General features: G+C 38.6%; 2 protein-coding genes across 2 annotated transcripts in view; both read left to right on the top strand.

Annotated features, from left to right (window-relative positions):
• kcnk9 (potassium channel, subfamily K, member 9) overlaps positions 1 to 13,137 on the top strand; it is a 57,646-nt gene extending 44,509 nt beyond the window's left edge. The window contains exon 2 of the mRNA XM_086192521.1: positions 8,169 to 13,137. Within this exon, the coding sequence (XP_086048647.1) occupies positions 8,169 to 9,052 (884 nt within the window). The 3' untranslated portion in view covers positions 9,053 to 13,137. The remainder of the gene's footprint in view (positions 1 to 8,168) is intronic.
• Positions 13,138 to 21,836: 8,699 nt separating this feature from the next.
• LOC147241190 (uncharacterized) lies at positions 21,837 to 26,158 on the top strand. The gene is made up of 2 exons (XM_086194156.1): positions 21,837 to 21,977; positions 22,750 to 26,158. Exons 1-2 carry the CDS (start codon positions 21,936 to 21,938, stop codon positions 23,638 to 23,640), a joined length of 933 nt encoding a protein of 310 aa, XP_086050282.1. The 5' UTR covers positions 21,837 to 21,935; the 3' UTR covers positions 23,641 to 26,158.
• The last annotated feature ends 830 nt before the right edge of the window (positions 26,159 to 26,988 follow it).

Genomic DNA, 26,988 nt, shown 5'->3' with positions numbered 1-26,988 from the left:
GAAGAAACATTTCAGTTTCGGTTTAGGCTAACAGAATCATTGGCCAGTATCATGAGTGAGTCATGTTAGAGCAGCTTTTACTTGGTTAAGTTGTCAAGTTGCAGAGACGGATTGATTGAATCTATTAAGTATGTGGACTGGGTTAGGGTTTAGGGTTAGGGTTACCACTGTGTAGATTGTGCTTCACAGACCAACTGGCAAACGTCAATCAAAATACAAAACAATCCACAATGGTTATTCGTAATTAAGTTGAAGGGCTGTGGAAATCATGGGATCTTTTAAGGAGAAACAACTAATGGGAGGAAAGACATTTGAAGGCACATGATAGATGTGTTGGTACATGCAATTAAAACAGGTGCGATCCAAGAATTTTGCTAATACAGACAAACATTAAACTGAAATTTTGTGAGATGGTTGAGTATTGAGAAGATTCAGAATGAGTCTTAAACCCAGAATAAAGTTTGCAAAGTAGAACATGCAGTCCTTTCCTGTCAAAGTCAGTGGTTGATAGCCTTCGGCTATCAGGCTCCCCTCCTGTGGAACCGTCTCCCAGTTTCAATCCGGGATGCAGACACCCTCTCGACCTTTAAGAGCAGACTTAAGACCTTCCTTTTTGATCAGGCTTATAGTTGGGCTGCTTAGGCTGGCCCTTAGATATGCTGCTATAGGCTTAGGCTGCTGGGGGATCTCCCATGGTGCACTGGGCTTCTCTCTACTCCTCTCTGTCCTCCTATATGTGTCATACATAAATCATACTCATACATATTACTAACTAATCTTCTTCTCCAGAGCCTTCGGGCTCCCCTCATCCCAGATCCCAGGTGCTGCTGGAGGAGGCTGCAGACCTGAAGAGGTTCAAGCTGCCACCTGAAGCACCACCTGCTCACGTCCCCGTCTGTCCATCAGTCTCGTCCTTTCTCTCTCTCTTTATCGCTGTCCCTCTCTTTCCTTCTGCATATCTGTCTTCCTCCATTATCTGTCTTTGTTACTGCCCCGCTCTCCTGCTCTCTTTCCCCCCAACCGTTCAAAGCAGAAGGCCGTCCCCATCGAGCCCGGATCTGCTCGATGTTCCTGCCTGTTAAAAGGAAGGTTTTGTCGTTTTTTAAATTTTAAGATCTTTTCTATGGTGTAAAAAAATGTATCAGTGAATAAGTGAATCCCACACCCATGAATTTCAAAAGCTGCTTTTGTCTTAAAAGTGGTGCTTGCTAACGAGGTTGGATAAGACTACTGAGGTTGTTGAGGACATCAAACATAATCACACCAAACAGAAGCATAAAGCTTGTTGTGGTTACGGTGAAGTCATGTTTCTGTTGTGTACTTTGTTCATTGTACTTACAATGATTGAATTTACACTTCAAACATCATAAAGGTAGTCCACAAACCTGTGGATGTCATGCTGGCTATTTCTAGTCATTTGAAATTCAAAGAGGATCCAAGCTCCTTTATGATGTTTTTAACTTTTTTAGCAGGTGGCCATAAAATCTATTTTTTAGGTAATTCATTTTGGAACACCACAGGCCACAAACTCAACAAATGTTTCATGAAAGCAATCATTGCTTAATTTAATCCAAATATAAAAATGTACTCTTCTAAAGAAAGTAAAAGGCTTGTTTCCAGGAAATCTATTTTGGGAACATTTCTCAGAAGACTGTGAGAATCCATCTTCACATTGCATTTGCATTTGTGGGAACAAAGCAAATTTACAGAATCTCAATTAGTAGATTGTGGCATTTTTTTTCTGTTGCAGACACACTTTGTGTTTCAGGCTGATAAGACTCCCAATTCTGGCACGCTGCAGCCTGTATGAGAACATGAATACAAACTCGAGCACATTTCTTCCCTCTCTACATACCTGCATCCATGACCAGAACTTATGCCTTTATTTTCATAGTGTTGTTTGTTATGTAATATTTGAGTGACCAGGTCTTTCTTGTTCTTTTATCATTCTTTAAAGAGTGTGGATTCTCTTCCTGCTGCTCCGCACAAGGCACTGTACACAAACACACATTTCATCTGTGCACACATAAGCACAAAAGTACCTGTGCATGGAAGGGCTCTGTGGCAGAGCAAATATGTCTGTTCCTAAGACAACGGCTGATAGTAGAGTCATTATAACAGGACAAACAGATTACGCAGTGCAGTGCTGCCACAGAATAGGACACATCCCATCAGAGACACAAAAGAAAGACTTCAGATCAATTGTAATCCATGACATTGTTTTCTTACTTAATTGAATCCAAAAAACAAAAACAAAAAATAATTCATATGAAATTAGTCAAAACCTTTGAAGAAGATTATTTTCATGAACTTCACAAACTTGTATTTTTGTGCTTTTTTAAAAAAAAAATAATGATGGAAGCAATGCAAACATGATTTAATTTATAGGTGTCATATATAATTACAGGCTAATATCCACCCCAACTGGAAGTGGGTCATCTTGCTGGGTTGCTGTATTGTTTTGTAGATAATCCAGTTCATAATGTGGTGCTTCTTTACTTGAAAAACTGAAATTTAAACACAAAGCCTTGAGCTGACATCACTACATCACTTGAGTGGTGAAAGTTAAAATCATTTATACACTATTTTATTGCGAATGAAGATGCTGAAGATTTCAATAATAATAATACAGCCTTTTCTTCATGGAAGTAGGAACAGAGAGGGATTTGAAATTCAAATGGAGAACAAGACCTATTTTCATTAAAGTGACTCACACCATCTCATAGCCATTGTATTCCTGACAGCAGGAAGTTCTGAGTCAGATGATGAAGTCAATTAAAGGGGTAAAAAAAACAACATTGCGGTGCAGGAAGCAGTGGATGGATTTTGGAGTGAGGGAGGACCCTTCCTGTTCGAGGTTATTGAGTGGAGAATGATTTTTTTTTTTGCAGTCCCTGTGTTCTAATTGTTTTAATGTATTGTGTGGAATCCGTACAGTTACTGACAGGGAGTGGATACCATGCAGCTTAAGAGGGGGCTGGCTTTTGATTTTGTGTCATCAGTGGTGAGTACTGTCTTCCTGTTTCTGTCAAAATAGTACTTACTGACCTCTAACCTAACCACACCATGCTAAAATGAGGCACATCCAAATAAGACCAAATAGTAATAGTTAATACTACAATAAGCCTGGTGAAGGGGAGGTGACGTACTGGCCTCAGGAGATGTACACCATTGGCTTCCTTGGCTCAGGGAGGGGGGTCACATGCATCTAGCTAGCTGCTTTGACATTTCCTTATGTACCACCTGGCACAAAAAGGATTAAATTTGAACTTTGGTTAAGCAGCAAGCAAATCCATGAATAAAGACCATGGCTTTTCCAATTATGTAATTCTTTTACAAACTGTCCAAACAGAAATAGTTGCTGTTGGAATCAGGTCATAAATGTAAAACAGAATCGTGAAAGCTCAACTGCTGAGATTTGTAAAAATCAGATTGTAGTATATGAAAGGTGTAACAAATAATACCAGTGTTATTTAGTTTAGTTTTAATTAGAGTAAAAACTTAGAGGATTCATTATTTATATCAGTTTTCAACAAGGTGGGAGGAAAGAAGGCACAGTACTGGCCAGGTGCAGCACAACTCCTCTGTCAGACTGAATAACAGACAACCATTTTAGGGATGCCACAGAAATGCCTGGAGCTACTTCAATTTATGATTAATTGGAATCATTTTTGTTTTAGACACAGTTACACGTATGCAAGTTTTTTTTTCTCAGATATATTTCTACATACTGTATCTCATGGGAGCATTGAGGAGGCACTTGAGAAATTTCACAGAATTAAACTTTGTTAGAGTCTTAAGGTTGGACTTCTCAAGTCTATTTAAGTGAAAAAAAATTGCAATTTGCTTTTGATTTAGGGATAACAAAAATGCCATTTGAGATTATGGATAGGATTGATTTGCAAGTTTTTACTTATTTTTACATTATGCATCCACTTTCATCGTGATAAAAAAAGTCAAGAGCACCCTGTGGCTTTTACTTTGTTTTTAATCCCAGCATTGCATTTCAGTTCATCGTTAAACACATAGGTAACTTTATCTAAACTGTATGTGAACTAGGTATGTTTTTCTGTGTATTATGCTGCATACAAACGGTCAAAGCAGAAGGCCGTCCCCATTGAGCCTGGATCTGCTCGATGTTCCTGCCTGTTAAAAGAAAGTTTTTTGTACTACTACTAGTACTTGATTTGACTGCAATGATTTCAATGATTGTATTTGTCTTATTTGTCCTGAAAATAAAGAAATTTGAATGCAAGAGGCAGACTTAAAAATGTATCAGTTTGAGGCAATTTTAGAATTGTAAAGTGACAAAAATTCCACTCAATAATTGTCCATCGCCTGATACAGAGCTGCATATTTGGCTTTGTTAACTCATCTCCACACAAGACATTACAATTCATATCCTGTGGGATGAGCAAGAAATGAACATGTGCGTGTTTTAGATATTTCCAATAAGGTCAGCTATGCTGTTGATAGCAATGTCTGTCCTTGTGTGTGTATGTGTGTGTGTATGAGTGCATGTGCATGCGTGCGTGCGTGTGTGTACATGTGTAAGCGTGAGAGTGAGTGAATTATGCACACACTGCTGCCCCTTTGTTCAAAAAAATTCAATCATCTCATTTGCAGTCAGTATGTGATAACAGGACACTGTACTTTTTTCTTTAAGACTGACCTTCAGTAGAGATAATTCTTTCAGACTACAGGAATATTTCTGAGATCAAAGATAAACTTTCTTTTTGAGGCATTGCTGTTGCTGGATGCTGGACAGCAGAATTCTGTTTGCAGCCTGCACAATAGCATTGAATTTTTTATGAATTAAACAGGATAATGTGATTTTTTTTTAATGACTAAACAACTGGAAATACTTTTAATGAAGTTTCAACCTTTTCAAAAGCTTTTTGGCCAAAGATGATGGTTGGATAAATTTACAATTGTATTAATTCTATCAACAGAAAACACCCACAGAGACAGGTCTCTATATTTTCATTTTGTTAGTCATTCAAGTGGAATTTACCATTCTACCATCAGTCATAAAATGTTGTGGGGGAGACGTTGTCATGTTTCGTAACTTATCTTGCAATTCTGGGCTCTTATGTGACATGATTGTTCACTGTACTTTGAACATAATAAGAACACTGAAAAAATACTTTCATAAAATAACTCTCATGGAACACTCACTGTGAGGATCCAGTGAACATTTCATACCTGTGAGAAAATATTTGCGGAATGTTCCTCAAACCAAAAGCTAAATCAAGTCAAGTCAATTTTATTTGTATTGCGCCAAATCACAACAAAAGTTATCTCATGACACTACAAGCAGAGCAGGTCTAGAACCACACTCCTTCAATGAATTTACACCCAACAATTCTCCATCAGCAAGCACATCCTGCAACAGTAGCAGTTTCTTTTATCAAGCAGGAACGTCAAAAAGATCCAGGCTCAGTGGGGACAGACTTCTGTTTTGACCAGTTTGGGGGGAAAGAGAGCGGAAGAGCGGAAGGGTCAGAGTCAAAGACAGATCATGGAGGAAGACAGATATACACAAGGAAAGCGAGGGACAAAGATCAAGACGGAGAGAATGAGAGGAGACTGATGGACAGACAGGGACGTGAGCAGGTGATGCTACCGGTAGCTGCTTGAGCCTCCTCAGCCTCATCCGATGCTAGTAGGAGGTCATTGGTATCTTTGACTAGTGCTGTTTCTGTGCTCTGATGAATCCTGAAACCTTACTGGAAATCCTCTAATGAGTTGTTGCTGTGAAGCACAGACTTCTTTAACAACTGCTTTCTTCAGAACTTTGGAGAGAAAAGGCAGATTTGATATAGCTGGCCAAAACATCTGGGTCCAGAGTTGTTTTTTTGAGAAGGGGTTTAATTACTACTACTTTAAAGGACTGTGGGATGTAACATGATTACAGTGACACATTGAAAAGTATTTTGATGGGACAATTACGCTCCTTTGACTCCATTTTGATCTCCAGTAAACATCTGACATTATTTCATAGAGCATATTGGCATATGCATGACTTCATATATCTTTTTTTATAAGCAATTATTTCAAAAATATAGTAATTTTATGTTCTTTTCTTATATTTCAAATTAATTTCTTTATTCTATGAATGTATTTTTCTATAATCAATCAGTACACAAGAATGCATTTATAGAATTAATTTATCATATAATGTAGATTCTCAGTTGCAAGTAGCTGTACCATATCACAGATCAGTCATCCATCCATTTTCTACTGTTTATCCTGTTAAGGGTTGCGGGGGGCTGGAGCCTATCCCAGTCCATCGCAGGGCCAACACATATAGACAGACAACCATTCACACTCACAGTTATGCCTACGGTCAATTTAGAGTATCCAATTAACCTAGTCCCCATCTGCATGTCTTTGGACTGTGGGAGGAAACTGGAGTACCAGAGAGAACCCACGCAGGCACAGGGAGAAGTTGCAAACTCAACATACGACCCCATGCCAGAGCCAGGGCGAAAACCCGGGAACCTTCTTGCTGTGAGGTGACAGTGCGAACCACTGCACCACCGTTCCACCCAGTCAATATATGTGATAGACATGTGTAACTTATACCTTTATAACATAATTCTCACATTTATCATATTATATGGCAACAATTGTGTGATAAAAGCCTTCAAATTAATCTGATAATGAAATTAATCATCGCTCAGTTCTGCCGCTTCTTTTAAATTAGTCACTACTGACATTTTGAATATGTTCTGTTCAATGTGCAGGTATTTCACACTCACAAGGTCTGCACCCTGCATTTGAATTGTCCCTTGCTTCTGATCAGTCTAGTCTTTCTCTCTCTCTTTCTCTCTTACTCACTGTTGTATGTTTTATTTCTTGATTACTGACACACAAGAATCCCCATCAATTGCTCAGTTGTGATATTATATGTATCAATCCAGTTGTCACTTTACTGTATGAAAGAAGGGGTTGTTTATGGATCCTATATTAAAAAAGTGTTCAAACACAATACCAAAAACATGTGCTTAGAATGTTTTTTTTAACCATTGAAAGATATTTTTTGAAATGTCTGATTTCGCCTTTTTACCCCTAAATAAAGTAAAGTAAAAATGTTCAACAAAAAAAGTTGACATATGTATCACTGTATCCATGGGAATGCTTTCCATGGAGGTACTATGACATCTCCCATTCACTACCATTCATTATGCTAAGCTAACTAGGACTTAACCTGTTTCTGTGGGTCTCAACATCGAGGAGAGAAGAGTGCACTACCATCTTGGGAAGGTCTCAGCAGTGCATTTCCTTAAATGTGCAAGTATTCTTTTAAATCTTGATGATACACTGTTTTTTTTTTTTTTTTTTTGTAGTGTTGGGTCTGTTACTTTAAATTCCGAACAATAAATATCACAATTGTACAAATAAATATTTCTCGTCCCATTTCTGGTGCCAATCAGAATTGTTGTGTTAAATGCCTTTCATATGTTGATAACAAAACACATGGTTCAGTGGGTGGAAAGCCACATGGGAAAATACAACTTGAATCTTTGAGCAAAAGACAAACTCTCTCAGGACATAGCTTAAGATTATTCTTTAGAAATAACACAGCAAAAATAGAATTTCTCCATTTGGAAGGAAAGTGCTGAGGTGAAACCAAGAAGTGCCAGCTGACGGTGGGTGTTTGGCTGGGATTCTACTCTTTAATGCTCACAGTTATGGGCCGTGAGCTAATCAGTCCAACACTCTTTCAGCTCTATACATTCAGTAGGCTTCATTCATACTCTGTTTTGCTCACGATACTGCATTTAAAGATTTGATATAGTGTAAAAATCCTATTGGCTGCCCTACAAGTTGATTTTAAAAAGTCTGTTTGTGTGAGTCAGCAGCTTGTGGTCTAAAGATAAAGTTTAATTAAGCTAAAAGCTTCACTGGCTTCAATTCACTTCCCTCCTACAAACTCCTCTGCTTCACCAGAAGTTTCTGACTAACTTCTGGAGCCCTTTTGTGACATGCACCTCTTTGACTGCATTCTTTCTTGCTAAGTCATGATGATAAACAAAAGCTGAACAGGGGCTTTTTGAGTAACAGGTTGTGTTTGCGCTGCGGTTGCCGCTTCACAAGCCCTCAGTGCTTTGGCAAAATCTTTCCACACCACTAAATTTGCTGTCTGTCTGCTCTCTTCTCAGGCTATGGCCATGCAGCACCGGGCACTGACGCAGGGAAGGCCTTTTGCATGTTTTATGCTGTCCTGGGAATCCCTTTGACTCTTGTCATGTTTCAAAGTCTAGGCGAGAGGATGAACACTTTTGTTAAGTACCTCCTAAAGCGAATCAAGAAGTGCTGCGGTATGAGCATCACTGAGGTGTCAATGGAAAACATGGTAACTGTTGGATTCTTCTCCTGCATCGGCACGCTCTGCATTGGGGCTGCTGCTTTCTCCCATTATGAAGACTGGAGCTTCTTTCAGTCTTACTATTACTGCTTCATCACATTGACAACTATAGGCTTTGGGGATTTTGTGGCCCTTCAAAAGAACAGGGCCCTTCAGAAGAAACCCTTGTATGTGGCCTTTAGCTTTATGTACATCCTGGTGGGCCTGACAGTCATCGGGGCCTTCCTCAACTTGGTGGTGCTCCGCTTCCTGACTATGAACAGCGAGGATGAGCGGCGGGATGCAGAGGAACGAGCCTCACTGGCTGGTAACCGAAACAGCATGATTATCCACATCCAGGATGAGTCATTGCAGCGTGGCCAGCGGCGGCGTGAGCCATACCGGGCGGAGGTGACTGATTTGCAGTCAGTCTGCTCCTGTATGCACTACCACTCGCATGACTTCAGCAGCTCTGGGGGTGGGATGGGAGGTCTAGGTTGTGCCTTCTCCCATCAGAACTCGTTCAGCTCACAGCTGAATCCAAATCAGTACTTTCATTCAGTTTCCTACAGGATTGAAGAAATATCACCCAGCACCTTGAAAAACAGCTTCTTCCCTTCACCCATCAGCTCAGTTTCTCCAGGCCTTCACAGCTTCACAGAAAACCACCAGCTCATGAGGAGAAGGAAATCCATCTAAGACCCACACACAGGACCAATGCAGTTTTCATGTTTTCTACACAAGGTCAAACATTTCCAATGCTGCTCCTTACCAAATCTTATTTCAGCACTTTTTCTCTTTTTGGTGAGATGTACAATGAAAAGTATTCATGGGGACAGATGAAGAGCACTACGCTGAGCAGAATACGTGGACATGATAGGATGCAAAGCATGAAGCATGGATGTCTATTTTTTCAGATTGCTCCTCTTCAAACAAAACAAAAAAAAACACAAAGACCTTCCTTATTACAGATTTACAATACTAAATTGATATATAAACTTTGAATACATACCAAATGATGCACACTTGGGGAAATGCTATTTTCAAGAAGAAGGTGTACAAGGTATACATCTTGACTTGAAGAAAGTTTTACCATTATGTACAATTCCATTACCTAACTGCAGAGAATTTACAGTTACTTCAAGCATCAGGTATGGTTTTCTATAAGCAATCATTAATTCCACTGGTTTTGCCATACATCAAGCCAAAATATTGTTGCCAGTAATATTAGCATGTGCATTACATTTCCTTTGGTAAATGTGCCATGGTTTTGTGACTTTATTGTTTTCAACAAAGCTGTATGAAGGGCTTCTGTTTGTCTTAAATTCAAAGGATCATGCTGTTGTTATTTATATTCCCCTCTCATTTAGGTTGAAGATCACATTTGTCCACAAAGCTTTATTTTTACATACACAGGGTCTTGCGCAAAAAGTCAATGTGGGTTTTTTAGCCCATTTTTAACAATACATCAATATTCAACAAACCTCCTGCAATGTAAAAGAAGCAGAGATACCAGTTCCCTAATTTTAATTTGCCTTAATAAAACAGAATAAAATGCAGCCAAAGATATGTCACAATTGCATTACAGGGGTATCCAGCACTTTTGAAAGGTGGCACTTCAGTAAAGCTGGAAGGAATTCAAGAATTAGAATAAAAAATGATGGTCCAAATCCTTGTAGCAGAGCATGACATATCTTGATTTTAATTGGATTCAACAATTTCCGTAATGCAACTCAGTGGTGTCATTAACGGCATCCTGAAAGCCCTCTTTCAAACATCCAGTTTATAAAGCAACCCTGTAGGAAAAAAGATTAAGCCAGTCCTTCAAAGACAGTGACAAATAAAAGTGTGTTTAAGTGGAAGTGTCTCTTTTAAAATGGTATCATGTGTACAGTCATACAATCACTGATGGACACACTCAACATACATGATCACAGCTCCATAGCACCAACTCTGATTTTGTGAAAAGCATGTGGGAATAACTATATAAAGTATTTGCATTCCATACTTTCGCCTCAGGGAAGTGATTTTACAAGTTCTGAGAAAATTATCAAATGTCTCAAATCATGAAATGATCAAAAGCGATATACAAAAAATGCAAGAGGATGTCTTAGTGTTTTTTTCCCCCACTTCATCGGCTCCTAAATACTTAAAAGAACATACAAATTTTTGGGGAAATGCTCTGATTAGCCATCCTCAGAGGAGCCTGACAGTAAGACTGAGAGACTCTCCTCTGTGCTGCATCAGGGAGTTATAGACACACAGAGACCAGCCGACTGCTAGTTAGCTTAGCACAAGTAACTTTGGTAGGAAGTGTTAATATACCACGGTCAGAAGTCATGGGATGTACTTTCTTCTGAAATGGAACCTTACCCGCAGTAATTTAACTAGGGTTGTTATTCACTGATTTTAGAATTAGACACATAGCTAGAACTACTTTCCTGACTGGATGCAATGATTTGATGCAGTCCCTCAAAACTTTGTCAAACAAAACAAAACATTTGTTGATGACAAGAAGAACGGCTGCTATCAATCATGGCCAACTTGAAATGAGGATGTCAGGAATATCTGGACAAACTAAGATACTGAACCTGATCTATTTTATGACTTTTGACAGATGCATGCTAACACTCCTCAGTTCCTACCATTCATTGTGCTAAGCTATTCAGTGGTAAGTTCCCTGTGGGTCTTAGCTCCTAAATATAACACAGAGGAGAGAAAGTTATCTATCTTCTTATATGGCTCAGGGGTGAATGGCAAGCAAGCATATTTCTCAAAAAGTTCTTTTAAGAGAAATTATGACACATGCCTGTATCAGTGAACCCTAAGTCAGAACATGAGCCCTTAAACATCCAACCATTCAGCAGCGAGAGCAAAATAGTTTCAGCTGATGGAAAAGCATGCAGAGCTAAACTGACAACCCTTGAGGTTTGGATGCACTTTCAAGCCATTAGGGAAACACAAGCCTGATAAACACATCATCACGGAAGAAAAAAAAAAGCTGAAATTTGGAGAATGAGTTAATGTGAGGGGACAGCTGAAGATAACCGATAAGGAAAGCTTTGTAACATCAGTATGATCCTTTTGGTTTTTGTAAAATATCAGGAGAAGAAGAGGAATAGGGGAAGTCTTTTTTAATTTTGGAAAGATCTGACAAGTGCATGAACTTTGTACAATGTATGGGGAAATCAATTTCATAATAACTTAAGAAATATCCTAATGGCAAATAGTCTATTTATTTTCCCAAAGTTCAGCAGTTTTTTAAAGGAATGAACTGTACCTGCCTAGCTAATTTTTCATTCAATCAAACTGTCCAATAACGTTTGTTCTCAGGTTCGAATGAATCACCTTTATTCTTTTTCTTTTGTTTACTCCTAAAACGAACAGTTGAAGTGCAAGTGCATTGGGCAAACAACACACACATATCAAATCCTCTAATAGAGTGGATTTTCCAAGAAAGACAACTGAGATGCATCATCTCACTGAGGCCTGTGCTGTTTTGCTTGCATACTTTGAGAGCTGGACCACTGAAAAGATTCAAGAAAATCAGAATTTTAAAGTGACACTTCTCCCAAAACGTGTTTTTTTTTCCCTCCTGCATTTAATTTATGTGACTCCAAAATACAGAAAGAGCCGGACACATATATTTAGCTTGAAGCAAATTGAGACTGATGGCTAATAACAGCAAACTGCCTAAAAATCTCCCTTTACATATTTTAAAGCACATTATCCTGGATAATCTATGTTATATTAATCCAACCATATGCTTAGTCATTGTCAAACACAGTAGCTTGAGTTAAAACAGACAACCTATAACCCTTTCAATTGGGCGCTACCATGGATGAGCACCAGCAAGTTGGTTCTTGAGTCACAAAGAAATAATGCATGAGGGGACACCCAACTTTCTTATGTCAAGACACTTATTTATGAAAACTTGAAAATACACTTTTTGGTTGAAGTATCACTTTATTTTTGAATACAGGCCTGTTTTAAAGCCCAATCTGCCTTTTCTGTCAAAGCTTGTCCAATGACAGCTTCCTAAGAAAATATTTTCACAACCTCCTCAGTTCAGCAGGATGGAACCACTAATGGTTCTGGAAGCATTTTATGCTGTAAATGTATATTTAGATATGTATTGTTTGTAAAGATTATAGCTTTTCTAGGTTGCACAGGGCTGAGAGCTCTTTTCCTTAAAAATCAATCAATATCTCTGGAAAACCACAATTTCTTCAATTGAACATAAAATGTCGGGACTTTTCAAAACCCTTCTGTATGTATTCCTTTCAGCCTTCCAGCATCCCACAGGCTTCAATTAATTTCCTAGGCAGCTGTGCATGCCTCTTAAGGTGAATGCCACTCTGTTTGGGCAAAATGGTAAAAGGCAATTCCTATTCAGTCACAACAAATATAAGCAGGCATGGAGTGTGAGATAAGCCCAAAAAACATTGTTTCATTATTGGAACTCCACAAGCTTATCTATATATCCTGTATGATATGTTTATACCAACCTTTGGAATAAAAAGGCATATGTATTTTTACACATTAGCATATGTGCCTTGAAGAAACAGTGGTCAGTGTTTCTGTTGAAGTGGGCACATTCAAATCTGGTAGCTGTGGATCAGATTGTGCTTCAGCACTGCAGGATTGTGGAGGTCTGGCGGGCTGTAGGGCTAATAACAGTGCACGTACAGTGATGTTTAGACAGAGCCAAGTGCAGCCATCTTGTGGATATATATATATATATATATATATATATATATATATATATATATATATATATATATATATATATATATATATAAAAATCTACACCTGATCTTATTCCTGCCTCCTAGGACCATCTGCACATTCAGGCGCATTCCACAATGAAACAGACCATTTCATATTTGTGGTGAATAAACACTTCTGGTTGCAATGGATATAATCATCTCTCACAAGGATAGTTTAGGTACATTAAAACTTGGGTCTTCTTTTCATACAAAATAATTACCCCCGATGGAGTTGTAACATTCATTTCCATGGAGGTGCTCTGGAGAGTGACTATTAAGCCTGGTATACACCTGGCCACCCTATGATGTACAATGTGAGTGTAGTCAGGGTCATTGCAGTCAATAATAATTGTAATCATTTGGGGCAGCTACACTGACATCTCTATCTTTTTTGTTGCAGGTGTATTTCTCTAACTTAAAATTGAAAACATTTAAAATGACAAAATCACCATAGAAACAGCTCAGTTTGTACCATGGACATACTTATAGACAGGGTGTCTGTGGTACGTCTCCTGTGTGTTCTTTGGACTTAATATACGGTAAGGGTAATATAGGCTTAATATATATTCAGTTCCATTTTGTCTATGCTCACCACACTCACAAGCAGTGACTATGACTATGACTATGCAGGAATATAGCATTCAAAGATTATGCTGTTAGAGTAAATAGTAATTTTAGCAGTAATCTGGAAATGTAATGCATTGCAAATAGGAGTTCAATTATATGTTTACAGTTATTGTGCCAATAACACGAGTTAACCTGTTTAACCAGCCCAAATATAATGGTGATATTTCTTTTTTTTCAAGATTCAATCACATAGCTGACGCCACTGCTGCTGAATTTTGAAGGCTGAGATGGTGGTCTACATTTGTTTTCCTCAAAGAAAAGGACAGGAAAAGGAAAGTACATATACAACATGTCTGAAGCTGAGAGAACTCTGTACATTGAAAAATAGCGCTAGCGACTTGAAGATTCATCATCTGGATCAGCTGTGCTGATTGAACCCTGAGAAGATATGTAGCCCCTCAGCGCAATACCTGTCAAAAGCAGAGATGATAAGGTGAGGCAGCACTGCTTACTGATAACCTGATTTGGGGATTGACAATGTTCAGACCAGTTCAAAATAAGATTAATGAACTCAAGTTGGCCTTCTTTAGGAACAACGGTAGCATAACAAATATTTCAGCTGCCACTGACAGAGTGATTAGTGACAATTTTTTTCGACTAGCAGGACATCTGATCAACTTGTGCTACTAGATGTCTGGCTAGTACCCTGAAGATTCATCCAGTGGATATGGCTGCCATCTGTTATCAAGGATATGGCATAAATGCTTCAAGTTGAGGTGTCTTCAGAAAACAACATAATGTTGTCAGAATAAAATTCTTTTTATTGGACCAAGATTTCAAATTAAGTCCAACAGCGGAGCCCTGCTGTTGAGCTACCTGTTTTGTTTGCTTTTCACTTGGTTTGCTCCGCTCTTGCTTGCTTTGCATGAGTGTGTTTTTTTGTGTAACAATTTGAGCCTGCATTTCATGGTAGGTGGTCATATCTTTCTCAATTAATATTGATCTGATGCCAGAATCTTTTGTCCCCATTAATCTTTTAAACAAAAAAAAAAATAGGAAAAAAGATTTTCAATAGCTGCCACATAACCCATACTTGCATTGGCAAAACAATTGTTCTATTAGGTTGTGTTTATTTGCTGCATGCAGTGCACAGAAAGAGTTGAAAGAGCCAGATCTTAATGCTGAATTGAGCCAGTTGACCAGCTCACTAAAGAGCCAGAATTCCTGTCTCTCTTTTATCAGGGCATTATTCATCTGGCCTTAATTCTGCTCTCTCAGTTTAATTATGAGATTTGTTATGTCTTTATTCTGTTTATTGCAGATGACAACAGGGAGTGAGAATACTTTCTGGTAAGGTGTTTACTTCACAGAATGTTTAGGGTGCTCTCAGTACTCTTCAAGTAACTACCTTTGGTGCACAGAGGTGTGTGTGCGTGTGTGTGGTGGTGGTGGGGGGTGGGGGGTTCTGGTATGGCCCAAGTTCTAATGTACCAGGATTATCCTTTAAACTTCTACAGCACATTTAGAGAACTAATGACGCATTCCACAGTGCACCACTGGAGAATCCATCCACAATAACCTTCATTGATGGCCATCTATGTCATCTGCCTTCCATTTACTTCACTGTCAGACTTTTTCAAGAAACTTTTTGGGGAATGTATTAGCCATAATTGATCTGTTCTGCAAAGAAGAAGAAGAAGAAGACGAAGAGGAAGAAGAAAAAAAAGCCACAAACAAATTAACTCATTTGCTCTTCATGATGTGCGAGTCAGATCATTTGTCACATCCCCTTACTCCCACATGCACTGCCATCATGCCACATGTCACACTGACAGCCCTTGACTGAATGTTACTTGATAACAGAGATGACACAGAGAAATTCACACACACACACGCACACACACACACACACACACACACACACACACACACACACACACACACACACACACACACACACACACACATGCCATCAGCCCACAAGAGACAAACAGTGTGACATTTTATTTTCACTCCTGTTTCCCTGCCATGTGGCACCAAACAACATGAAGTTGGATACTGGCTTTCATATGGTTTTGGCGTTTTGTAAGTTGCCATGCTTGGCTTCCAGGCATCATTTACTGCATGTGGCAGTATGGGCCAGCCATTTGTCTGTCAGTGGTGCCATGTTTTCCAGTGACAGGGATAAAGAGACCCAAAATTGCACTACTATCTGTGTAATGCAATATAAGAGATAGTCTGTTTTCCACACCTTTTATTTGTGAAATATCCTTTGTAATAGGTTCTTCTGTAGGTCTTATGAACAAATACCTTGTACCATATTCCTAACAGGAGATTATATCCCACCTTGTTTGCATCAATGCAGTTAGACGCTTGTGTTGGACCAACTGTCACAATTATAAAACTGATTTCTGTACAGTACACTGGTCCTCTTTCTTTTTCAGACAAGAGTAAGCTGAGTGAAATGAACATTTTACATAACATTTGTATGTTTACTTTTTCTTTCCTTCTTTTGTTGGTGAGTGTGTGCATGATTTGGTGTGGATGACTCACTGGGTTACGAGGCCTGGGTGAAGCCATAGCACACTCGAATAAAAATGATGAGCCTCCTCCTGAAAGCCTCAGTCTTATTCTAATTGCCTCCCATTACTTGTCAGTGGACCCAACTCAGACACTCACAGATGACTTTTTAATTGTTAAGAATGGTCCAGTTTAAGCCTGGAGTTATGTTATTAGGTGTTCATTAAATTAGCGGTCTCAGTGCCTGTTATATACTGTGCCATGGGCTAGTTAATGAAACTAAGATCAACTTTTTGTGGGCTATTGTTTTATTGCACATTTTAAACAACAATTAAACTAGGTAAAAACATGTTTTGGCATCTGTGAGACCACTCAGCAACAACTTGTTTTCTCTTTCACTGACACTTAACTGTTAGTCATAACCAGTGTTAGGGGTGAGTTATATTTTACTTTTAGGAAGTAACAAAGTAATATAATCTAATATAATAAAAATTTTGACAATGATATTACAGTTACTGTGTCATGTGTCCTATGGTAAAGGCGTTCGACTCAGGAGAAGTGCAAAGACGTTGCAGAATATGTAGTTGAGGACCTGTAGCCTTTTTCTGCAGTTGGGGCAGCAGGTCTTGAAAAAAATCCATCACAGGCAAAAAAATATGCTGATTGCCCCTGTAAGATGAGACGGGGTACGGGTGGTGTGAACACATGTACGTTAAAAAGGAGTCAATTGTGTTGACAAGAGGGATTTTTGTTTCTATTCATCAGTTCAAAAAATACTTAAAAAAAAAAACAATTTTCTTTGTTTTTAGGAATCAAATATTCTAACTGAGGCTGTCAATGATATATGAGCGAAAGCCCTCAGTAAAAAACTTCCAACTGATAGGCATGAAAGGTTTGGCTTATGTAAGTGCTACTGAGGAAGAGAGTTCCATTTCAGAGTATGATAAAAAAAAATAATTTTGATGAGATGTCCTTAAAAAATATGTATTGCAGATTTAGAAACTGGCAGACAAAAAGGAATACAGAGATGAATAGGTTAAAAAGGTTAATTTATTGGATTTCTGTTGTTATTTTGGTTAAACTAATGCAAAAGTTGTGCAATTAGTAACTTATTACTCTACACAGAGTGATATAAAATTGAAAATGAATTATGATTCTCAAATGACTCTAGCAATATCTAAAATATCACCTTTTGAGAAAGATGGACATGCTTCTCTCCCCTGTGCTGTATGAGGGAATTGAGACCCACAGAAACCTGCTGACTGTTAGCTTAGCATAAAGAACGATTGTGGTTATGCAGGTTCACACACCACTGTCAAAAGCCAACAAATAACTTTTCTGAAAAACTGTCTTTGCCTGCATTCATAAAACTGATGTTATGCATAACATTTTTTATGAAATAACAATTAAATATGAAAAGGAAATGCTATTTTGAAATAAGACGCGTTGTCAAAACTATGTTCCTGACCAATCGATGAGATGCTGATTTGATGGAGCACCTCCAAAGCCATATTAACATCAGACCACAAAACAAAACAATTGTTCATGACTAGAAGAGCTACTGCTGCTAAATTTGATGAGAATGAGGAGGAGTAATTCTGAAATCCTAAACATGATTTATTTGATGATTTTTGACGGAAGTACACTTCACGCTTCCCATTCACTACAATTCATTGAGCTAAGCGAACTAGCAGTTTGCTGGTTTCTGTAGGTCTGCAGGAACAGCAATCCCCCCAAAAACAGCTTTTAATGGATAACTTTTGGAATATTCTCAGCATTCTTATTTGTAACCTAAATCCAAAAAAAAGGTCTATCAGGCAAAGCTCAGAACACAGATCTGTAAGCGACATCAATGATTCATCTCATGTAAAAAAAAAAAAAAAATCAAACATTATGGCCTTGTTTATCTGTTACAATATACATCAAAAAGTTTGGACAATCTACTGCAACTGAAGTGCTCCTTACTCTTCTCCTCTCCAAGAGGCCTGTGTAGTGCAGCTGGATGTTCAGTAGGTGGGAGAATGAGCCAGCAACATCCCTTTTTGTCTCTTCCCACACTGCAGTAATTACACTGTCAGCTGTAGACGTCAGGCAACGTGGAGGGCAACACAATGAGAACAGTGGCAGAGGGGCGTTCAGGCCCTCTCATAGCATTAAACCTGTAATTTTGCATCTTAAATGATCATGTAAGCAGAGCCAAGTTGCTCTGCAGTAGGAACATCGCCATACCAATGATATGATGAAGGTTTGCAATAGGCAGGTGCTGACATGTTGTTTTTGGGGATTTTTTGATAGGTGGGGGGGCTAAAGCAAGAGAATGAAATGGCAGAGATCAGCAGAAGATTTTTTAACAACGATTGAGTCTGTCTGCTGGATGAAAAATTGATGTTTTTTAGGAAGCGCAATTGCTCACTTACAACAGTCTCATCCATTGTAGGAAAACTCTGTGACAGTCTGCCCCCAAATACAATAAATGAGGCTGATGCAAGAGCAATGGAGCTAAAATTGAAAACAAGCTACTGTCTGAAAGTGATTAAGATCTGCAGATATTCCTCCGGGCAACACATCCCAAATCATTGTATTATCTTGCCTGTCGAAAGATATTTAAGCTGCAAAACTATTACCAGTGCTGGGACTCGGGAGAAAATTGGATCAAAGTGAAATGTAGACACTATAAAGGACATCTCTCTCTTACACTGACATGCATCATTTTAATCTTCAGTTCAACTATTTTGAAAGTTATGTTTGTTTATTATTTGGATTTACCAAGAAAAGTCTGTATTTAAGAAAAACAACAGATGAAGGGTGACACAGTGGTGCAATGGTTAACACTGTCGCCTCACAGCAAGGAGGTTCCAGGTTCAAGCCCTGACTTGAGCACAGGATCTTTCTGTGTTTCTCTGTGCCTGCATGGGTTCACTCTGGTACTCCAGCTTCCTCCCACAGTCCAAAGACATCAAGAGGGGACCAGGTTAGTCCAGACTCTAAATTGACCGTTGGCGTGGCTGTGAGTGTGAATGGTTGTCTGTCTATATGTGTTGACCCTGCGATGGACTGGCAACTCGTCCATGGTGAACCCCGCCTCTTGCCCCAAGGCAACTGGTATAGGCTCCAGCCCCCCCCCCCTGCAAACCCTTAACAGCATGAGCGGTAGAAAATGGATTGATGGATGGAACAACAGATGAAGTTGAAGCAACAGATAACAACATTAAATTCAGATTTAGTATCATTTCAAGAAGGGACTAATTAAATGGCAGTATCATTGCTGAACACAGTAGTGGAATCCTCAAACACAGAGTATTCTATTCTAGTCACACATCACATCACTCTTATTCTGTCAAGGGCAAATGGCTGTATATCATAACATTAATTAACAAGGTTCAGCACCTTTTTTACGGTAGGGATGACTTCAGATAAATTAATATTCCCACTCAAGACACCTAATTCCAGGTAATTGCCTTGGTATGGACATGGACTGTTCAACCAAGGGTTTTCTCCAAGATGTGCTTCACTTCAAGGACTTTTAAAAGGCTGAGAAGGCAAGACTTTCCCCAGGAGCCCCCTGGGGTTCACACTCACCGGCATGCATGTTAAAAAGATAGTCTATGCTGTGATGATGGAGACATGTATGTGGTTGCAGTGACTCTAAATCAAACTGCTACAGAAACACAGAATTGTTAGAGATATCATTTCACACATGTTGGCAGTATGTCAAAAAAATAAAGGCAATAGTACAGACAGTGTTTTCAGATTTAAATGATCCCACATGTGGCTTCATAATTCCTCTTCACCAGCTCCTGACAGCTGGCTGTACATGATAATAAGGCTGCAAAACTCCCTTTTTTATACAAAGGAAGTCTGGCACCATCTAGTGCAGGGCTGGGCATATTCTTGTACTACTGATCAGTCAGTATACAGTAGGAAGCTTTAAGTGTTGCACAGTGCAAGGAGTTGTATTTGTGAAATCAAGCTCATTTGTAAATGTGAGACATATAGTAGTGTCTCTTGCTATATGAAGTGTTAAACATAATTCAGTTGATATTTTAATGATACGTTTCATCAAATTTCAAGGCTGATCTTGATCCTATATGTTGATGCCCATTGAGCTAAAGAAATATTGTCATCACCGTGGTGAATATGAACAATGACATGATATGACGTGCTAGAAAATAGATGAAAATCTCAATCTAAATTTAAGACACAGTTTTATATCAAATATATCCATCTGTCCTACTAACTCTTGCCCTCCAGTGGCTGACACATTATTTGCTTATTAATTTGTTGTTTTGGCCAGAAATAGTATTGCAGCTCTTTTTCTTACTGCTGCTATGACAAATAACAGCTATGACAATAGTCTGACACTCAGATGGAAATGCATTTAATTTCACTTGATGATTCAGTCTGACCAGGCTGTCATTCACCCCCAAGATATGTGTTGTATGTTGTGGGAGATCTGTGTGGTTATTTCATCCCTCAAACAATCACAGCATTTGATGTCTTTATCAAGTCACACTGGTCAGCTGGCGTTAATTGATTAGTGTGATTGAACGACTGTGACAGACTTTCAGGATGGCAGAATTGCTCTTGTTTCACATTAATACAAGCAGTCCCCTCCATGTGTTTGTATTTTAAGCAGCTTTTATTTTGTTATTAATTACAATGATGCTGCATCACTGTTACACCAACTGTTATATGAAACTTTTCCCAAATTCGGTATAGAACACCAGAGACCTCTCCCCTTGAGGAAACAGCTCAAGGCATAATGTTTTACAGCAGTTATTCCTGGGAAATTTCTCAAAAAAGCTTCCATAGCAACATTGGTTCTATCCATTAATTGCTGTACCACTGCCATTATTTTTTTCTTGTTCCTACTGAAATGTAGTGTTTAAATGTGTCATCCCAATAAAGGAAGTGGATTAAATTTTTGGAATTCCAACCTTTTTGCAAGCACTATAGATGAGAGTCTTTCCAGACACTGAATCCCTTTTTAAAAATTTGAAATTCTGATTCAGGGGCTGAAGTCAGGTTGCGTATTTGTTTTTGCAAGCACTATGCAAATTTCTATTTTTTTGTGCTGTATTTAAATTAATTGTGTTTTATTCCTTTATTTCTTTCTCCTATGTCAATTACTGCAGGTCATACACAAACATCAGTGCCGGCTAAATCACACAGAGGCTAATGAGCAACCAGCACTGCTCTAGACTGATTTTTGGACAGCCTTATTCTATTGCACTGTATTTTTGTCAGAAAACACAAACGTGGTCCTGTAAATCCTGTAATGCTAAGTAAAGTTCCATCATCACATTTTGTATGAATATTTGGAAATAAAAGAATTCCCATCCTATCCTGTCCTATCCTGCTCATACAAAGAAATACGTAAATAAATGAAGAAATTCAGAAATGCACCCTGTAACAATATATCCACAGAGAAAGCAAAAATATCAAAATGTATCCATTTTTATATTTTATTTATTTATTCATAAATGCTGTGTCTTTTTCTGTTCTCCATAACCAAAGAATATGACAAGAAACTGAACAAGGACATAGCATGTTGGCTGCTGTTAAACTGGAGATGATAATCAGAGATCACTCTGTGACCCTAATCTGCTTAATGACATTATGGCTTCTAAAACGTATTTCACCCACAGTGTTGTTTCTTTGGCCAGGTGGAACGGACCAAACACACACAGACAACAACACCATTCTGCTTCACTGCAAAGCAAGACATGACTCAACAAAAAAGCAAGAGAGAGAAGTTTGCCAAACCAGTGAGTTTTATTGTAGTAGTGTTAATTAGTAATGGGAGTAATACACTGTATACAGCAACACTATCTGTTGTGTTGTGATGTGTTAGATTGAGTTTTTGATAGAATTTATTTGTTTGCATTTTTAGAAGCAGTGATAAGCAATGGGAAAATTAGCATTTAGCAATGAATATTATGATTATTTGTAATGAGGAAACTTTTGTCATTGATGTCTTATGGTACTTTCTGACTCAACAAAGTTAATTGCTCCATTCATGGATAAAGGGTCTCATTTAGGGTTGTACAATATTTATTGGTCCAAATTTGCTCAAGTCTCCTCTCTGCTCATCTTTTTTTTGATGATGTAACAATGTAATGAATAAATGTACTTTTTCCCCCCAAAGGATTAGGAGATAAAATGTTATTTTTTCAAATTCACAATATTGATTTATTTTTTACAAAATTTAAATATGTAACCTTTCTTCCTAAAAAAAAATCTTCTATAGTTTTCTAAATGTAACTAATGGGGGTCAAACTGTGCCACCACCACTAGACATCCTAATGACATACTTTAAACAAAGCAACCAAAGGAATTTTCCCAACCAAGCACACAATTTTTTTCCTTCTTTAGAACATAAGTCATCAATGGCCAGAAATAAGGACTTGCAATTCAGAAAATTTAAACTGGAATCAGTCACCTGTCCGAGAAATTCAAGTATCAAACTACTGTTTTCTGATTAAGAGGCAATAAAGTCATTTGTGATCAGTTTAATATGAATCACTTTCTTTTGTTCAGGGGGCTAACCAGCAAGTGCACATGTTGACCGTCCAAGTTAAAAATACCATGCTGCATCTGAACGGTCAAAACCTCAGACTGGCAGCTAAAAGTGGCTGCAATTCAAAAACACCTGGCCTCCATATGTCAGCAACACATGGAAAGGAGGCAGTGGGTCAGTTTACAGCCTCCTCACAGACACAGGGGGGCACAGCACAGTTGGACTTGTTGCTTCTCAAGTCACCCAGGTCTGACATGGAGAGGGAAGCTGAGAATTGGCCAGTCCGACGCCCTCTGAAGCTTGCTCCGCTAGAACTGCCAGAGGAGGTGAAGCAGGCTCAAAGACAAAAACTGAAATGTGTTCAGAAAGAGGCCAAACCTGCCTCCTGTCAGCTGAATGTGACAGTGAGGGATTCATGTACAAGGAGAGCCAGTTCCTGTGGGAGACAAAGACTGGTAAAAGCTGCGGTGTGCTCCGCATCATCCTCTGAGCCAGTCAAAGTTCACCAGCAGAAGAGATCTTCAAGGCCCAAGTTTACACGCATCAATTCCAAAGAGCAGAATGGAAATGGGCATCTAGAGGATGTTGTGTGCCAGGGTACTCCAGCTCCCATGTGTAGCAAACCTGTCCCTCCTTTACGTTCCCTCAAAGTTAAAGCTACACGCATCCAAGAAGTACTACATCAAAACCCCGGCCCCCTCCTGCAAGAGACAGGGAGTAGGCGTGTGAGGCTGAGGAGAGCTCAATGCCTAGAAGAGGATCAGTGCAACTCATCCATATCAGGGGGATTATCTGCAGAGGCAGGCAAGCTGGCACAAGGTGTCCTTGGAGGAGGGCAATGGGTGGATGGAGCTCTGAAAGGCCGGCGTTATGCTGAAAGATGCATCAGAGAGCCTACGTCAGTCCCCTAACAATATGAAACAGTCAGCAAGGGCCATCATGAGGACTGCATTGAGCAACCTGTAACCTGCTGGCAGCCAGCTGAAGGTGGACACAGTGAAGGCTAACTGGGTACTCTAAATTGACCATAGGTATGACTGTGACTGTGAATGGTTATCTATGTCTATATGTGTTGGCCCTGTGATGGACTGGCGACCTGTCAAGGGTGAACCCCGCCTCTCGCCCGAAAGCCGCTGGGATAGGCTCCAGCCCCCCCCCCCCCGCGACCCTTAACAGGAATAAGCGGAAGAAAATGGATGGATGGAACCTAAAAGCACATTTTGTTCAAAATGGTCCAATTTAGTGTTTATCATGATACCGTAGTATCATGACTATACTATAGTATACCAATAGTCTATACATAATAAACTGATTTATGAATAAAATATGATATGGAATATCTGTAAAAGGCAGACACAAGTGATGCGATTTTGTCAGGGGGAGAAAACATAAAACAAAGTCATATGTTTTAAGTCGAAAAACTGAACATCAGATGCTTTCGAAGTCCCTTACAGAATTCATTAGGTTTGATACCCCATCAGTGCAAAACTGGTTTCAATCTTCTTTACACTCGTAACAACATGAACAAATAAAGTACACATTAGGAATCCACTTCCAAGTCTGTTATTTAATCAGTTATCTCTATGAAGGTAAGTCACAAGGTTACATAATGATTAGCATCTGCATTCCTATTGGTATCTCCCAATATTAAGTTGTAAAAGTAGCCTAGATATTGTTTCTTCTGTCTTTATGTTGGCCCTGTAATTTGTTAAGCAGAAATGATGCAGTAAATATATAGATCATATGTTTAAATGCATTTATTGGCTTGTTACTTTTTCTTTAGTATGTAGAAATTATGAATATCACAGTGTTTGAGCAACAAATCATTTGTATTTCAATAAATATTGACCATAATAATAATATTAGTATCGGTCATTGGCATCGGACAAAAATGTCATAATTGTGCATGTTGTGAGATCTCTAAGTTGTATCAAGTATTACTAACACATAATCAGACACTGCCTTTTCACTTCCTCTACCAAAACAGGGAATTAATAAATAAATGAGCAGCATTTCAGAAAAGTTTCCTCAGAGTTATGTGTTGTCCTGTTTCCAAAATCTACATCAACTATCAGAGTATGCGCTGATTCAATTAGATGAAACAGACACAAAGCTTCTGGCACATCACAGGAAAAGTTCAACCACTATAGTTGATGAAAAATAGTGAAACAACACAACAAAGAAGCCCAAACATTGATCAGCAATTCAGGAGTGAGTTCGTGGATGGTTTCTAATGGAATGACTGTCAATTATACTGAATTACAGTAACTTTTACCAAGGTGGACCTGATTCATTGTCAAATGAGAGTTTGCTGCGTACACTGTATGCGTATTGTTCAAGCACATTAATCTACTGTTAAAAGAAAATGCCCTTCATTCTAGCTGATGCTCAAAGTATTACTTGAAAGATCCTGCTTCATCTGATCAATGTCAGGACATGAAAGACATCTCACACTCATCTTACTGGCATTTAACTCTACCTGGTTCCCAAGCTAATCTATGTGAGGCCAAGTTGATGGGCCTACATATTTTCCGAGGGTATGACCACATTGTCTTGAGCCCTGTATTGTTTGTGTTAGTTTATTCTTCTTTCTTACTTTCTCTGATGCATACTGTAGGTTTTTTCTATTTTAATTAAATTAACTTCACTAAAGAGAATGAATATATTAAGATAAGTTTTCCATCAGTTTCTCTTGGCTTTGAGTTCCTGCAGGTTATCTAAAAAGTAGCCTTTGCTTCACTAGGCCTTTGGAAATACTTAAAGATGGAATTTGAGACCATTCTGTCATTTAATGGAACCCTGGAAAATCTATAACCCACCAACATGAGCATTTTGAAGTTTTTCATTAAAAAAAATGTGAAACTAATTTTGTTCATCAGCTTGTTTCTGAAAATGGAATTCCCAAACATATTAGGCATAATGTAAAAACCACCAAGGTAGACTCACTGCAAGCTAGAGTATTGTGAAACCATGGGAACTTCAAGATCATATGATATCAATTTTGCTTTAAGAAAAATGTGTTTTATTTGTGATCTCATGGAGGACTACTGCATTACCTACAATCTCAAAGTACTATATAACAGCAACATTTCCATATTGGTGGAAGGCACTTCACAGTGGTAATGCCCCACTGCTGCCACCACTCAACTTGACTCCTGTTTTCTGTTGTGAACAAAAGGCTTGTCCCTTGACTTTTTTTGGTTGCTGTGAATGAAATATTTTAAGGCCATGTCTCATCTGGAAGTTGATTGGTTGGCATAAGTTCTGGACTGCGCTGAAAGGATTTGCTGAAACATAAATTGAGAAAGTAAATTGTCAAAAGGTGGACAAAGGAATGAATTCTTCCTAGAATGGTTATTAAGAGCTGGCGAAGATCAACTGTGCCTTCTGCAAAACTTGTCACCCAGGGACCCCCAAAGGGATAAATAAAGTTCAGTCTGTCTGTCTCTCTATCTTCTGTAGATTCAGACGGTCGATGGATGCCAGTTGTCTTGTTGATTATTGATTTTTGTTTTACATATTGACCTTCCCATACAAAGAAATGGACTAAATAAAAGATCCATTCAATAAAGAGACCATGCTAAAGGTAGGTATGTATTTTGGATTTGTAAGTATTTTTATATAGTCTACTGAGCAAGTAATAAATGAAATGAATAATGCTGTCCTTAACCAATATTTTTCCTCTTAGACCAAGGAATTGACTCCTCTCTAACCTTAAGCCCAGTGATTATGCCACATGCTACACTTCATCACATTTTTTTTGGTCTAAATTCAAATAAAATGGTGATATAAAGTTGAAACAAATTTAAATCATAAAATGTCACAAAGGAAAGGAAATAAAAGTCAAAAATTGTCACAAAAAAACAAAACAAAACCCTGTTTCTGTGGGTCTGTGTGAAAGCCCTGCGTGTGATCCCTTTCCCCCCTGAACTTCAAGCCTTCTTTTATTATTGTGATACCTGACTTCCTAAGGGCTTTCCATTTAAAGAGGTAGTTTTGTGAGAGAGCTTCTCTGGTACAGCCTTGGCTAAAATTCTTCTAACACCCACTGGATTTCCTTGTGTAATTCATCAACTAAATTCACTTGTAAATGGAGTGTCATTTTTTTCTTATTTAATTATCAAATGGATTTAAAGTTAAACTCTGGATATGTTGCTAAATATGCATTAGGTGTGCTTTCATTAATTGGATGTGTAAGAGGGCTGCACAGTGGTGCAGTGGTTAGCACTGGGGCCTCACAGCAAGAAGGTCCCGGTTCG

Source organism: Aulostomus chinensis, chromosome 22, assembly GCF_037954235.1.
Source record: "Aulostomus chinensis isolate RoL2024-O1b breed Wild chromosome 22, RoL_Achi_v1.0, whole genome shotgun sequence".
In the NCBI taxonomy this organism is placed as follows: Eukaryota; Metazoa; Chordata; class Actinopteri; order Syngnathiformes; family Aulostomidae; genus Aulostomus; species Aulostomus chinensis.
Note: the sequence above shows the minus strand (reverse complement) of the source record. Positions and strands in the feature narration are given on the sequence as shown.

Coding starts and splice junctions, on each gene's coding strand:
- LOC147241190 (XM_086194156.1), top strand. CDS start 21,936: ATGACTCAACAAAAAAGCAAGAGAGAGAAGTTTGCCAAACCA. Junction 21,978..22,749: donor GAGAGAAGTTTGCCAAACCA/GTGAGTTTTATT, acceptor TCTTTTGTTCAG/GGGGCTAACCAGCAAGTGCA.